The sequence below is a fragment of the Euprymna scolopes genome, chromosome 35 (assembly GCF_053919585.1).
Source record: "Euprymna scolopes isolate OS-2025 chromosome 35, ASM5391958v1, whole genome shotgun sequence".
NCBI classification, from domain to species: Eukaryota; Metazoa; Mollusca; class Cephalopoda; order Sepiida; family Sepiolidae; genus Euprymna; species Euprymna scolopes.
In genome coordinates, this window is record NC_136516.1 from 13,855,792 (window position 1) to 13,872,073 (window position 16,282).

At 31.8% G+C, this 16,282-nt stretch overlaps 1 protein-coding gene across 1 annotated transcript in view; it reads left to right on the forward strand.

Moving 5' to 3' along the window:
- Window positions 1-13,968, forward strand: part of LOC145259696 (uncharacterized) — a 159,212-nt gene extending 145,244 nt beyond the window's left edge. The window contains exons 11-12 of the mRNA XM_080117371.1: window positions 1,240-1,343; window positions 13,283-13,968. Coding sequence (XP_079973497.1) covers window positions 1,240-1,343; window positions 13,283-13,440 — 262 coding nt within the window. The 3' untranslated portion in view covers window positions 13,441-13,968. The remainder of the gene's footprint in view (window positions 1-1,239; window positions 1,344-13,282) is intronic.
- Window positions 13,969-16,282: the final 2,314 nt, after the last annotated feature.

The following is a 16,282-nucleotide window of genomic DNA, read 5'->3' on the forward strand; positions in this document are numbered from 1 at the left end:
TATCATAAGCATCATCATAAACGTCAGCATCATTATCATCATCACCATCATCATCATTATAACCGTTATCATCATCATCATCATCATCATCGTCATCGTCATCACCATCATCAACAACATCATCATCATCATCATCATCATCATCGTCATCATCATCAGCAACATCATCGTCATCATCATCATCATGAACATCATCATCATCGTCAGTTTAATGCCCATTTTAAAAGCTGACATACGTTGGATGTCTTTAAGAAATTGACTTGTAAAATATCCTATCTCTGGCCAGGTCTTAATTTAATCCCTTTTCTTTTAAGTCTATATTTCTTACTTTCTCCAATGTTTTCTTTGATCTTCTCTTGTGAACTGAACCTGCTGCCTCAACTGTTCTACATCTACAGACACAAGAACTCTCACTCATATATTGTATAGATTTAATTTTCCTCAGAGGACACCCAAACTAAGCCTGTCTTAAAATTCACATCACATATTCATCATAATCATCATCTTTGTCATTATCATCATCACCATCATCATCATTATAACCGTTATCACATCACATATCCATCGAATCTTTTTTTAAAACTATTCTACGTTATTCTTTCTCTACAATTATTTTTTTCATGAAACTGAAATACTAGTGTCGTTCCAAAGGTAAGCTTCCTACTTTTTTCTTAGCTTAAAAAGTTGAGGATCTATGAAGACGGAAGTGGTACCATTAAAATAAGCGTCCTTTTGTGTTCCAGAATGTGCTTTTCTACATAGTCACCACCATCCTTAATGCACTTTTACCAAGAATTGGATGATGCATTTCTACTTCTGACGCATGTCCATGAGTAGAGTTTTTTTATTAGAGTCTTACACTATCAATATTTGTAACAGAGAAATGCAACTTTCCGGCCATGAATGCATAAGATCAGTCATCATAACACTGCAATTTGCAATCGCCTTTGATCCATTTAGGCTAAATAAAAAATAGGATACATTACTTTTGGAACGCTCGTCATATTTTTTAAATTGCTCAGTTATCAAAGATTTTGCGGATATTTTCTTGGGCGATATATATATATATATTTTAATATTTTGCAGGGGAGGAGGGTCACGCTGTATTTCGTTACAGAAAGTGACCGTGATGCATTTTCTCCACCTTATACAATATACCAACATTGACCCAACATGCAACGAATTTTATAGTTAAGTTTTAAACTTACCTTTTCTTGTTTGTATCTTTTTTTTCTCCAGATCTGGAAAGTATTATCTCCACATTGCAAATGGTCTCGAAAAGGCAGGATCCATGGATTATCTAGAAGAAGAGAGAGGAGAGATATTGAAACAGCTCAGCGCAAGTAAGTGACGGAACAACGAAATAAATGATTTTTTTTGTTTTTTTTTTTGTTTTTTTTTTTACACAGTGATCACCACTTATCAAGGCCCGAAAGCCACTCAGGGATAAGGGTTATTGCAAGTACATTACGTTAGTGTGGAGATTTGATGAAGTATTTACTTAAGGGAGCGGTTCATTAGGAATTTGTTAACGTTGGACTTGAAGACATCCAAGTTGTAGTCCGGTGGGAAGCAGGCAGACGGAACAGAGTTCCACAGGCGTGCAGTTCTAAGAAAGAAGCTTTGTTCATGGAATCCGCGTTTTGATTTAGGCACAGATATAGAGTGGGGGAAATTTTTCACAGTGGATTCAGCTAGACGGGTGTTTTTCGTGAAAGATTGGCGAGGGGGGACCAGAGATTGGAGTTCAGACGAGCACCTGCCATGGAAATAACGATAAAACAAGGATAGGCTCGCAACGTCTCTTCTGTGGGAGAGAGGTTGCAGGGTAGAGAAAAGGGCATCCCCCACTAAGCCACAAAGTCTATTTTGTACTCTGTCAAGGCAGGATAGGCTGTTTTTAGCAGCTCCTGCCCAGATATGGCAACAGTATTCCATCCTTGAACGTACTTGGCTTTTATATAGATAGAGAATTGCATCAGTAGTGAGATATCTTCTGGAGCGGTAGAAGGATCCCACCATCTTTCCAGCGACTTTGGTTTCATTTATAGATGTCAACTAAACGTTTCAATTTAATATATATATATATATATATATATATATATATATATATATATACTAGCAAAAGTACCCGTCGTTGACTGGGTTCAAAAACAGAAAGGCAAATAGATAAGAGGAAGGAAACCAAGCCATACATATCTAAAAAAAACAATATATAGTCTAAAGAAGCTTTGAATTAAAAAAATGCAAAAATAAAAATAAAGAATGCATTTTAAATTCCCGGAAGGAAAAATTAACTTTAACCTATCGCAGACTTAGCACCTACATAATCCGACTTCTAAAATATTTATAATGACAAAAGAGAGTTCATTTATATAAGGATGAAGAAAAAAAAAGGCCTTAACTAAAATTGTTAAATAGAAATAGACTTAGCATTTGCATAAGCCGATTTCGCAAAAGTCTTCAATTTTAAAACAGAATTTAACTACATAAGGATGAAAAGAGAAAACCTTAACTATATATATATATATATATATATATATATATATATATATATATATATAATGATAAAATTGTCACCCTAAAAAACAACACTACAGCTTTATTTTTAAACTTTTATTAAAAAAATCAATTCAGGTAACGTGATTATGTAATAGAGCTGACATTTATCTAATATAGCCGCCTTCAGCCGCAATCACCGCCTCGATATGGGTCTGGAACTGGGGCATGCCTTTTTCACAAGTGCTAGCAGGAGCTCGGCGAATACTCGTCGGATGGCGGCGATCAGGCTGCATTTGGTGTTGCGGGAATTCATGTTGGTGATGTTCTTGACATATAACCAAACGAAGTAGTCCAGCGGGTTTAGGTCAGGGGAGGAGAGTAGGAAGTGAGAGAAGAGTACAAAGCCTGTGTCTCTTTGGACTTGTGGGCCAGCATCGAGTTCTGCTGCCACACCCAGCGTCTGCCAGCGGTCACGTGATTGCACGAGGGGCTCACTACACTCTTCATCACATCCAGGTACACATTGGTGTTGACTTTCAAGCCGACTTTGAAGATATGAGTTGGCATGATGTGGCCCTCACTTGAAACCACACCAAACACCATAACCATGGCCGTAAACTTTGTTTTCATCACTCTGGGCACATCTCTGTTATTCATGACAATCCAGCGGTGCACTTTGAGGCAAAGGTCCTGTTGTCATAACTTGGAGTGGTAGAGAGCATGAGTTGTACAGCAGCACATATCCGATCTTACTCGATGAACATTGCGTCACTTTTCAGACATGATAGAAGGCTTTTGGCATTTGTACACAACTAGTCAACTCGTAGATGGTCTGCAACAAAAAAATAAAACCGGTTTTCATCAAACAGAAAACGACAATTGTATCGTTCCATCTGTGAATGGTCTCGTTTATAGATGTCAACTAAACGTTTCCATTTTTGTTTGTGATGAGGATTAATAGTTTCGGACTACTGTTCCTATCTTGGATTATGTTCTCATAACGTTGCATATTTTAATTTTTGACCCCTTTTTCGAATCTATGGGTACAGTAATACAACCCCCCCCCAAAAAAAAAGATTATACGGAAAATCGAAAAATTTAAAAAAAAAAAAAAAACGAATCATAAAGCAAAGTGTCTCCGTTGCATTTAATAATTTTTATTTGAATGAAAAAAAATGCTGTCTAAATATACCAATATATATATATATATATATATATATATATATATATATATATATATATATATATATATATTTAAATATGTATGAATAAAAAATCAATACGAAAAATATATGAATGTTTATATCTTTTCTGTATTTATTTCCTGTGTGTTGACGTGTAGGAATACAAAAAGTCTTTTGAAAAAAACAAGAATGTTTCCTTCAAAAGCACATAATTTTCGACAGATCCTTCGATCTTCCTCAGTGTGAATCACACACACACACACACACACACACACACACACACACACACACACACACACACACACACACAATGGGGATGGTGGGGATTGTGTAGAAAATAAAATTCTGGTGCATAAAATGTTCCTCATTTTAATGTTACCTTTCCCGTCTTCATAACCCTTCAACATTTTGAGTTAAAAAATAGGAGGCTTTACTTTTGGAACCATCCTTTTATGTATATATATATATATATATATATATATATATATATATATATATATATATACTCATTCAGACAGATATTGTTAAATAGCACATCTTTTTTTTTGTAATTTTTCCATTTTTCGAATGGTCATTTTTATGTCTCGATCAAATTTGTGTAGAAAAGTTCTGTAGTCGTTTTCAGCCATCTTTTTATTTATTTTTTTTGCAAGTACTTTCAACTGATTTTCTTCAGTCGTCTTCAGGCAGTTTTTGATTACTGTTTCGTTTAAAATCTGGATGCTTTCATATGCTTCAGTTTAAATTACATTTAAATTACTTTAAAATAGTGAAGGGTGAATACATTACAATGTGGTAAGAACGTGGAGTAAATAAATGTACAAAGGTTTAAAAGTATGATTTACAAGTGATTTTAAACAAAAGCTGTCTAAAGACGACTGAAGAAAATCAGTTGAAAGTACTTGCAGCAAAAAAAAAAAACAGTTGGACGAAAACGACTACACAAATTCGACTGAGACATAAGAATGACCATTCGAAAAATGGAAAAATTTAAAAAAAAAGACCATTAAGCAAAAAACTCTGTGCTATTTAACAATATATGTACAGGGTGTCTCAATAAAATGTATGCACGCTTTAAATGAACATAACTTCAACATTTATTATGAATAGTTTTTTTTTATATGTGAATAATGGCTAAAGCAAGACTAAACTATGAAAAAAAAAAATCATTCTAAATTGCTGTTGGAAAACCAAGAACATTAATGAAGTACAAAAACGTTCAAGACTCAAAATTAGTTGTTTGTGAGATGAGTTTGAGTAAGAAGGAACAGTTTAATGAACGGTTAAAAGGTGTCCACAAGAAACACTATGGAAGACCACCATCATCAACCAGTCTCACAAAAGCAAGAGGAGTCATTGACAGGTTTCACCAATCGGCTAAAAATCTGTTCGGCAAGCAGCTTGCAAGATATAAGAGTGCAAAATTTTGGATTCAATCAGTGAGCGTTGTTAGGTGTGTATGGACCACAATGGCCACCAAATCGGACACTTTCGATAATTGACTGGTTTTTATATTTGTTCACTGTATTTTGATGCATAAAATTTTTCTTTATTATAATAAATCTTAATTTTATGATTATTTAAAGAGTGTATACATTTTATTTGGACCCCCTTTATATATCGGCCAAGGGAAATAATAAATTTATTTCCCTTGACCAGTATAACGTAAAATATTCCCCTATAAAAATTATTCTTTTTTTTTTTTTATCTATAAGAGAAGAAAGACTGTGTTTAAGATTGGATCTTTTCGATTTTCGATATTTATCGGATGGATTTCTGTTTAAAATATCAAAGAACACTGCCATACATATAAATTAGCTTTGTGTTAAATTTGCAAAAGATACGTTCAGCCGTTTCGGAACCTATGAGGAACTCTCTCTCACTTTCTCACACACGCACACACACACACACAGACACAAAGTGACTTTTATATAATTGCAGAGATAGAGATGAGATTAAGAAAAGATGGCGAATTAGCAAAACGTTTATTATGAACGAATTTAACTTCGTTGAACCATCTAATTCTGTATGGTGACTCAAACTCTGCCTTCATACGACACATCTTTTGTAGCATTAGTTTGAAACTCGACCGCGCATAAGTTCCCTAATTAATTTACATTCATCTTTTTCCCTTTGCATTTGTGCCTAAACCTGAACGTAGATTCCATGAACAAAGCATCTTTCTTAGAACTGCATGCCTGTGGAACTTTGTTCCCTTTGCCTGCTTTCCAGCCTACTACAATTTGGTTGTCTTCAAGTCCAACGTAAACAAGTTCTTGATGAGCCGTCCCCCCCCTAAGTAATCCAATTTACAAAATTTCCACTACTTATGTTTACTACACTACAATCCCATTGACTAATATGTACCCATTAATCCTTATCCTCGAGTCGCTTCCGGGCCTTGATAAATGGGGATTCGTATCTAAAAAAAAAAAGAAAAAAGATGATGATGGAAATAAAGAATAAAAATTGGAATAGTCCATTATAAACAAAAGGGAATATCATCACACGTAGTAATTCTATTTAACCCATGAATTAATGAGTGAAACAGAGAATCAGAGAAGAGAGGATATAGCGAGACTAATTTTGGATTTTATTCTCTTATTTATTTATTTTTTTACTATTTAATTTGCTCACTTTTTTCCAGATTCAAACAATCTAACCTAAACGGATGACCCAACGGGTTACATTTTTTTTCTAACAATAAATAAATTTGATGTCTTATTGTTTTTCGTTTTATTTTGCTCATTTTACTTCTAATCTCCTCATAATACTTACCTTTTTATATTTTCATGTTCATTTCAATGTGGGTTTCTTGATAGATCTGATAAATACTTTATTATCATGTTATTTTGTTATGAATACAAAAGCCGGATGCTGATTGGATAAAAAAAAAAAATTGGACCAATCAGCTGCTGTATTATTATTTTCATAAAATGAACCCGTAATCAGATTATGAGATTTGATTTTTAAACAGATTATTAAAATGTATTTTTGAAGGGCTTTCAGTGTATTCTTAAAGTGGAGAAAAAAAAGGAAAAAAAAGAAAAAGAACAAGAACAAAACAAAACAAAAAAACTTCAGTTTAAAATGAACCCTCTTTTATATTTAGTGATAAATAGGGCTATGACAACAGCATATTCTTTTCATTGTTTTGACTCTCGAGTGTGTATCCGTTGATATCTTATATGCTTTTATGTAGTGATGTGGTTCTCGGTTGATTAACTGTCTCTGTGTGGGATATATACTCGAGAGTCAAAACAACGAAAAGAATATGCTGTTGTCCTAACCCTAGAGATAAAGAATTTTATGAATACAAAGCAGATGCTGATTGGATAAAAAATATTTGACCAACTAGTAAAACTATTTAATCTCTAGTCGAAGAGAGAGAGAGAGAGAGAGAGAGAGAGAGAGAGAGAGAGAGAGAGAGAGAGAGAGAAACTGATTTTGAATTTTGTCCCTTTTGTTTAGTGATGTGATGATTCCAATATTTTTCCCAATTCCAATACAATTACCGATTCTGTTCTAAATTCCCAATTCCGATACAGTTGCCAATTCCAATTAAAAAAAAAGAAAACTCTAAATATTTAGCGGTTGTTTTGTATTTTTTTTTATTTTTGTGCTACTGTATGAACCCATGTAATATGTTCATATATTTTCGAAATCATAAAAATAAACACTTGTGGGAGATGATCTACAGATTTTAGTTTCACTGGTAGCATAAAATCAATAAATGTTTACCATTTTATGTGTAGTACCAGCAATGGGGAATTAAATTTTATTTAAAAAAGAAAAAAAAAAATTAAAAAAACTAAAAGAATCGTTTGTGGCATTGGAAAATAGGAACAAATTTTCCAATACCGATTCCGATATACAAAAAGTTTGGATTTTTCCAAACCTGAATTCAGAGTAATCGTCCCAACACTACTATATATATATATATATAATGGAAATCGCTCCAGACAAGGTGTTAAGCCACTTGCTGTAAGGAGTTAACAAGAACAAAAGATGATTATTGCAAAGACAAGAGATGCTTATTGGCTTTAGTCTTGAAAAAATCAAGGCTATAGGTAGGAGGGAAACAGTCAGCAGGAAAAGAGTTCCAGAAGCATGCAGTTCTTGGGAAGAAGCTACTGGAGTAAGAAGTTCTAACAAAATAGTGAATTGATGAAAACCACTAGACTAAACGAGTGAAATGAGCTGGAACAAAGGAAGCAGAGAATAGATGAGACAGTTCTGAAGTACATATTCCATAATAGTATTTATAAACAAGTGAATCATGTATGTGAGTGCACAGTGAACGAGGCATAAAAAAATAACTAAGTTCAGCATTTCCCCCCCCCCATTTAGCCCCAAAAGTCCCCAAGGGACGTCAAATCCTGATGAAAATGAACAAACGGTACAGTTTAATGCCTTAACATATGTAAATTTGAGTTCTGCACTATGCAAAAAAAAAAAAAAAAAAAGAAAGAAATGATTAAGTCCATCATTTGCCTTCCCCACCCTATTTAGCCCCAAAAGTCTCCAAGACTTTAACATATTTAAATTTGAGTTTGGCACCATGCAAAACTGCTAAATAGATATACACAGAAAATTTTGGACAAATATGGTAAAATAGTCCCAAAAATGGAGTGTTTTTATTAGCCCTAAAAGAGCCCCTGGGGCACACCCAAGAGTTAGAGTTATCACGAAATATAGACAAACAAAATTATATAGAAATCAGTTAGTTACAACTTTTCAGAAAGTTTTATAAAAATCCAAGGCATCAATTTTTTTTTAAATAAGCACAAAAGTGTCAATTTTAGCCATTTTAACCTAAAAGGCACCCCTAGGGAGAGGGCAACCGGAGTTTCCCCGGAAAATCTGTTCTGTTACTTTTTTTTACTCATATAATGTTCAATGTTTGTGCAAAATTTCAAAAAATTTCAAGGCGTAGTTATTGAGAAAAGTGCGGACAGATGAACGGACGAACGGACAAGGATGAATTTACAGGTCCACTCTCCTTTTGTCGGGGGACCAAAAAACAGAGACTGACATTATCACGCCTGTTGGAGAGAGGTTATGGGAGAGAAGAAAAGGTGTGGCGGGCGGAGGCGATCAAATATAGATACGTTTCTTTTTTATCAAAGGCCATCAAATGGTGCAGAGATTCACCAGTCCAAATAGGACAACAGCGCTCCATACTGATTTTTCAAACTCAACTTTTCTTGGTTCTAACCCGAACTCGGCGGATGACGAAACGGGTCACATTTTTTTTTTTTGTGTCCTGGTGACTTTATAGTTTCTTCAAAGAACAAACAAAGATTTTTTTCAAATCACGACAGGTGTAATCAAGTGCATTATTTGCATCATTCATGTTTTTTTTTACGACAGGCTATCATTAAATGCTTAGTGTTGAGGCTTAGACAAATTAATAAATGATATTTATACAGGATTGACGAAATGGCCTTCATGGCAGCTTAATTCTTATTTGTATGTTTGTATACGAATATATATATATATATATATATATATATATATATATATATATATATATATATATATATATTTGGTAATCAAGCCAGAGATAGCTGGTGTTGCCGGGTTCGAATCTGTCGATTAGATCACTCTGACTGACGTGAAAAAAAAAACATTTAAAAATAAAATGTTTAATTTCAACGTTATTTCACGCGGTTAACGGTAGCCGAATAGATACGGTCTTTGCTAATCAAGCCAGAAATGGCTTGTGTGGCCGGGTTCGAATCTATTGACTGGTGTTGATCGTGACACCCTGCACTGAAGTTTCCCGAAAGGATGAAACATTAGTGTCTGTAAGTATTTAATTATTATAGTAAATAATTGTCAGCCCCTTTAAGAAACTCGTTTCTTATTGTTGAGCACTTTCAGTTGAATTAAATCGGTCAATTTAGCTCTTATGCATAGGTCATAATATAATGATTAGATTACTCTGACTGACGTTGTATATATATATATATATATATATATATATATATATATATATATATATATATAAAATAAAAATTACAATTAAATTTACCAAAATGTTCCAAGATGGTAAAATTGAAGTATATTATAAATATTAAAGAATTAATATTTATAAAGTTATCTCAGCCAGATGTAAAAGCTCGATAAAACCAAATAGGAAATAGAGCTTATAATACGAGCAAACAGTTAATAAAACATGTTAAAAAAACACTTTGAAATGAGTTAAAAACATATTTAATCTGAAAAGGAAACACTAGATAAGTGGATAGTCCTTAATCCGCGGAGTTTTGAGGAAATACTTTCATTCTCATCAGAGGGTAGGAATTAGCAAAATGCGGGATCGGATTTTGCATGCAAAAGTATTTGATGAAACAATAAGTAAGTCAAAGATCTTACTTGAAAACAAAAAAGTGAAACAGAGGGAATATGGTGAAGAAAAAGGTGATTACATATGAATGGATAGTCTGGTGGAAGATAAATAATCCAGTGACGGTAAAATCCAAATGTAAAACTTCAAGAAAGTTATATAATATATATATATATATATATATATATATATATATATATATATATATATATATATATATATATATATATATAAGATACGTATTATATACGTTTGAAACAAGACCCAACGCATTGTAACAAAATAAACAGATGTTTATTTTGTTAGAAATTTATGTTAAAGTCCATAAATATATTTCGACGGAAACCGTCATCTTCAGTATGTCGTTTTTTTTTTGTCATGTTGTTGTTGGGGCAAAGAATTAGCCGTTTGTTGTTTCTACGGTAGTTTTTTTAAGTCTCGGAACGGCGCGTTTGGTCACGCGAGATTCACGTTAAGATTTTTTTCCTTAGAAGCGATGGTTGAGTTTGAATTAAATAAGATACGTATTATATACGTTTGGAGCCAGACCCAACGCATTGTTACAAAATAAACAGATGTTTTATATATGAATTAAGTTAAATCACAGATTAGATAATCAAATGAATTATTGTCTTATTAAATATTACAGCGAGATAATATTTTCTAGGCACTTCTAACCAAAAAGGCAAAGCTCAATATGTAAATATAGAGCAAAATATAAGTATAAGGATTAAAGTTAAATTCTGTGTATTAAATATATACATAAAAATATATTCAGGTTAATTGAAAGAAGGAATATATGGGAAAGAATTAGATTCCTTAATCCATGGATTTTCAATAATGGCTCATATCATCAGAGGAAATGAAATGCAATTAGCAAAATTATCGGTTATGAATAAACATATATTTTGCTCATCAGCACATATATTGAAAAAAAATATTTAAAAAGTATTTAAAAGGCTTAGATAAAGGATATCGTACAGCCTGGGTAATCCAACGTTAAAATGACTTCAAAATATATGTTTATTCATAACTGATAATTTTGCTGATTGCATTTCAACAAGAATTAGAGAAATTCTTTAAAAGGAGAGTTATCGGGATAATATAAAGCTCCACAATTGACGAGGAGCTTATATACAAAAGGAAAAATAAATAATATAAGGATATATACTAATGAATATAAATTTAATCGTTCGTTCAATAGGAAGATTATATCAATTAGTGGTACAGGATATATATCCTCTTTATACCTAGGTATTTCAAAGCCTAATGCTTCTCATCAGAAGAGGGGAGAAGTTGCTAGGTAAAATATTAGAAATGTGACGACTAGCTATGACTACATTAGAAGCAAATAATGGGGTGTCTAAAGCAGTGGGTATATATATATATATATATATATATATATATATATATATATATATATATATATATATATATATAATACTTCCCCAAAACCTCTGGCCTCAAATGATTTGAAAGAACAGCAAGGGAGATTTGGTTCAAAATATTTCTCAGATGTTATATATCTCCTCTTTTAGAAATAGGGTACGATTATGAATATCTCCAGTATAAAAATAACCTCATAAATTTACTGTACGTATGAATATATGAGGCCAACGGTCTTGGGGATACATATATATATATATATATATTTTTAAACCAATAAAATATGCCCAAATTTACCTACATTTGTATATATAGTGTCCTGATAGGCCAGCTTTAATTTTACGGCTTTGGGATAAATTTTGCTTGCTGGGATTGTTTTACCGTTCCAGTAGATATCTCACTGCTAATGCAATTCTCTACCTGTATAATAGCCAAGTACAGCCAAGGATTGAGTACTGTTGCCACATCTGGGCAGGAGCTCCTGGAAGCAGCTTATCTTGCCTTGACAGAGTTCAAAATAGACTTTGTAGCCTAGTGGGGGATGACACTTTCTCTTCCCTGCAATATCTTTTCCACTGAACAGACGTTGCAAGCCTGCTTCTGCTTTATCGTTATTTTCATGGCAAGTGCTCGTCTGAGCTCTAACCCCTCCTGCCCTGACTTTCACGAAAAACACTCGTCTAGTTGAAATCACTATCCATAATTTTCCCCATTCTTTATCTGTGCATAAACCTAAACGTATGTATATATATATGTATGTATATATATATGTATATATATATGTATATATATATGTATATATATGTATATATATGTATATATGTATGTATATATATGTATATATGTATATATATAAATGTATATATATATATGTATATATATATGTATATGTATATATATGTATATATATGTATGTATATATATATATGTATATATATGTATATATGTATATATATATATATATGTATATATATATGTATATATATGTATGTATATATGTATATATATATATGTATGTATATATATATGTATATATATGTATATATTTATATATATATATGTATATATATATGTATATATGTATATATATATGTATATATATATGTATATATATGTATATATATATGTATATATATATATATAATTGTGTGTGTGTGTGTGTGTGTTAGTAAATATATACGGTATAATCATATTGACAGTCAGTTTCAGTCAGATCATCAAAGTTAAGCAATGCTGAGCCAGGTTATCACTAAAAGGGTGACGATTTGGGAATTCCAGGTGCTGTACGTGCTCTCTGCTTTTCTCGGCATTGTTTCCAGCCAGTCTTAGGCCTCTTCTTGCCACTGGACCCAAACAGTGTCGATTCAGCAGAGGTTTGGTTAGAGATTGCACCACCCTTGCCTCACAATTATATGCGCATCTACTCTTATATGGGTGTCCATTGTTACTTGAAAATGAACGGAGTCATTGTGTAGATAATAATAATAATAACAACAATAATAATAATAATAATAATAATGATAATAATAATATTCCATGAACAAAGATTCTTTTTCCAGAACTGCCCGCCTTTAGAACACTGTTCTGCTTGCATGCTTCCCTGCTAAATACAACATGTTAGCCTTCGAATCTAATGTAGACAAGTTCCTTTTAAGTAATCCTCATAAATAATCAAATTCCAACAAATTTACATCATTAAGGATTACTTCAGTACCACCTTACATTCATTAACCCTTATCCTCAAGTGGCCTTCTGGCCTTGCTAAGTGACGGCTCCCAAGTAATAATAATAATAATAATAATAATAATAATAATAATAATAATAATAAAAAAGTTATTTTGTTTTGTTTTTTTCACAGGAGATATCAGTCCTATAGCAATGGATATTCTCCGCAAACGTCAGAACATCTTGCACAAGTTTATTGATGAACTGTCAGTGTACATGGTCAACAGAGATGGAATATATGAAATGTACGACATGCCTCACGAGAAAACCATTATTCATGAAGAATTATAAACCAACTTTATCTTGGAAAACGTCACTTCCGGTGCCATGCAGATAAACGAATCACTTTTCAAGCAGTCAACTTCTTTTCCTATCGACTTTACTGAGCATATTTACAATGGTAAAATCTCACTCAACTAGACTTATAAAAAGGGGCGTTTTTTTAGATGGGGATTGATAATTCATTTGGACTACTATTCTCATCTCTATTATTTTCTCACAACGTTTCGTCGATGTCACTTAACGCCTTCTTCAAGCGTGTCCTTTTGAACTTGAGGATCTTTATTTCAAACTTGGGAACTTATACAGAATTTTCGAACTGACCCCTTTATTTAATCCAAGGGAGTGGATTGTTCTTGCACCGTCTACCATGACTGGATAGAAGCATGCATTGTCGGTTTTATTATTTGCCTACAATAAATTAAGGCACGACAAATTAAGGAACGAAAAGGCACCTATAAACGCTTTGAAATTCAAATAAAGATCAGCTCCTCGTTTTTATTCATTTCGAAGTGAGATTTTACTTTTTATAATTCGTTAAAATTTTAAAAGTCTTAGAAAAAAAAAATGCATTTTCAAGAATATATTTTACCGCTCTTTTATGTAATGAGTTTTTACCTTTTAAGAACGTTTGATGTCATATCCTAGTTGATAAAATGCAATACTGTTAAAAGATAGCATGAGGTATAGCACGCACACCAGAAGTAAACACCCAGATAACATTAATTGGTGTGTGTGTGTGTGTGTGTGTGTGTGTGTGTGTGTGTGTGTGTAAATATGTTTCATTTAATTATATTTCACCTTTTATTTATTTAATGAATTTATTTAATTTATGAAGTTCTATGCAACTACAAAGCACATAACAGATAAATGATAAAAGTCTATATTCCAAATTTCAAGATGTTGGGCGAAATAAAAGAAGAAAAAAAAAAAAATAATTCTCTCCCAATTTTCGGATTTTGTAATCATGCCCACATTTTCTTTTAATGAATTGATAAATGCTTTTTCTTCTGTTGAGTTAAGGGCAGAATAAATTCATGTATTCATAAAATAATTAAATGAATGATTTTGTGCATGTCACTGTACTTAAAGGATAAATTGTAAGATGATCAACTTTTTAAAATTTGGAATATAGACTTTTGTCATTTATTGGTTATATATATATATATATATATATATATATACATACATATATATATATATATATATATATATATATATATATATATATATATATATTAGTAAGTTATATAAAATATATATGGCGATTAAGCTACACTGAATATCCCGCGTTTCATCCACTCTATGACTCTTCAGGCTTATGTGCGAATTTTGTGGTTGTTTGTCGTTTTTATATAAGCATCTTCTATTGAGATATTAGTTGGCCAATCAGCTTATAGTATCCACCGCGCCCTTCCTATCAGCCAATGAGCATGCACTTATCGGACAAAGGCCTATTTGACCTCTGGTTGACCTGTTCCTTTGTGTGTGCTCTATTTAGCCTGGATATCTAGTTTCTTGATCTGTTTTAAATCTAGGTTAGGGTTTTTTTATGTTAGTTTATATATAAATATATATATATATGTACATATATATATGCATATATATATATATATATATATATATATATATATATATATATATATATATATATACACATACATATATGTGTGATCGTTTGTGTATATTCATGTTTATTTAATTTATTTTTTTGTTTATTTTCTATTGTTTTTGTTAGTTTTAAAACTATTTTGTATCGCTATCCTAGAGTAAATTTTATCTTGTGAACACAGTTGTTTGCTATTTCTCTTCTACAGTTTAATAGATGTTGGGGTTCTTTAAAGTACAGGATAGCAAATTTTTCATGAAGGCATAATCTACATGGGTCAACTAGGTCCCTACACACACAAAGGAACAGGTCAACCAGAGGTCAAATAGGCTTTTGTCCGATAGGGCGCGGTAGATACTAGTAAGCTGATTGGCCAACTAATATCTCAATAGAAGATGCTTATATAAAAACGACAAACAACCACAAAATTCGCGCATAAGCCTGAAAAGTCCTAGAGTAGATGAAACACGGAATATTCAGTGTAGCTTAATCGCCATATATATTTTATAACTTACTAACTAGCTCTACCTACGTATTGAGCACTTTTGAAGTAAATACTTAAAGTTTTATGCATAAATTTATACTTTTGTATACTAATTTTATGTGAGTAAATTAAGTAGTTATATATATATATATATATATATATATATATATATATATATATATATATATATATATATATATATACATATATGATAGGAAACTGTTTTAAATCCTCATATCAAGTTCTCTTCAGCCGATATATCTCATCTGTTTATATTTTGGACAGATGACAAATCAACTAAAGGGAGCTTGACATGGGGACCTAAAACGATCTCCTATTATTAAGTTTGAAACCGACGGTACTGATGACTCATCTAAACTTTCTGAACTCTTATTTTGAAATTTTTTCTTATAATAGAACACTCTAATGGAACTCTTTTTCTAAAATATAACTAAGTATATATATATATATATATATATATATATATATATATATATATATATATATATATATAATAGAAAAATCTCGTTATTAAAAATTAATTCAAATTTAAAAATAAACAAAAATAAACATTAAAAACCTGTAAAGAAGGTATACAGAATTTTTAATTACCCGACAAAGAGTACAGATAAACTTGAAAGACCTTATTCTGCGGAGTTTTGAAAAATGCAATTCTACTCATCAGAGGTAAGATGTTTGCAAAATATACAATAAATTTTGCAGGTTAATGCATTAAGGAAGTTACAAATATGAATTGAATT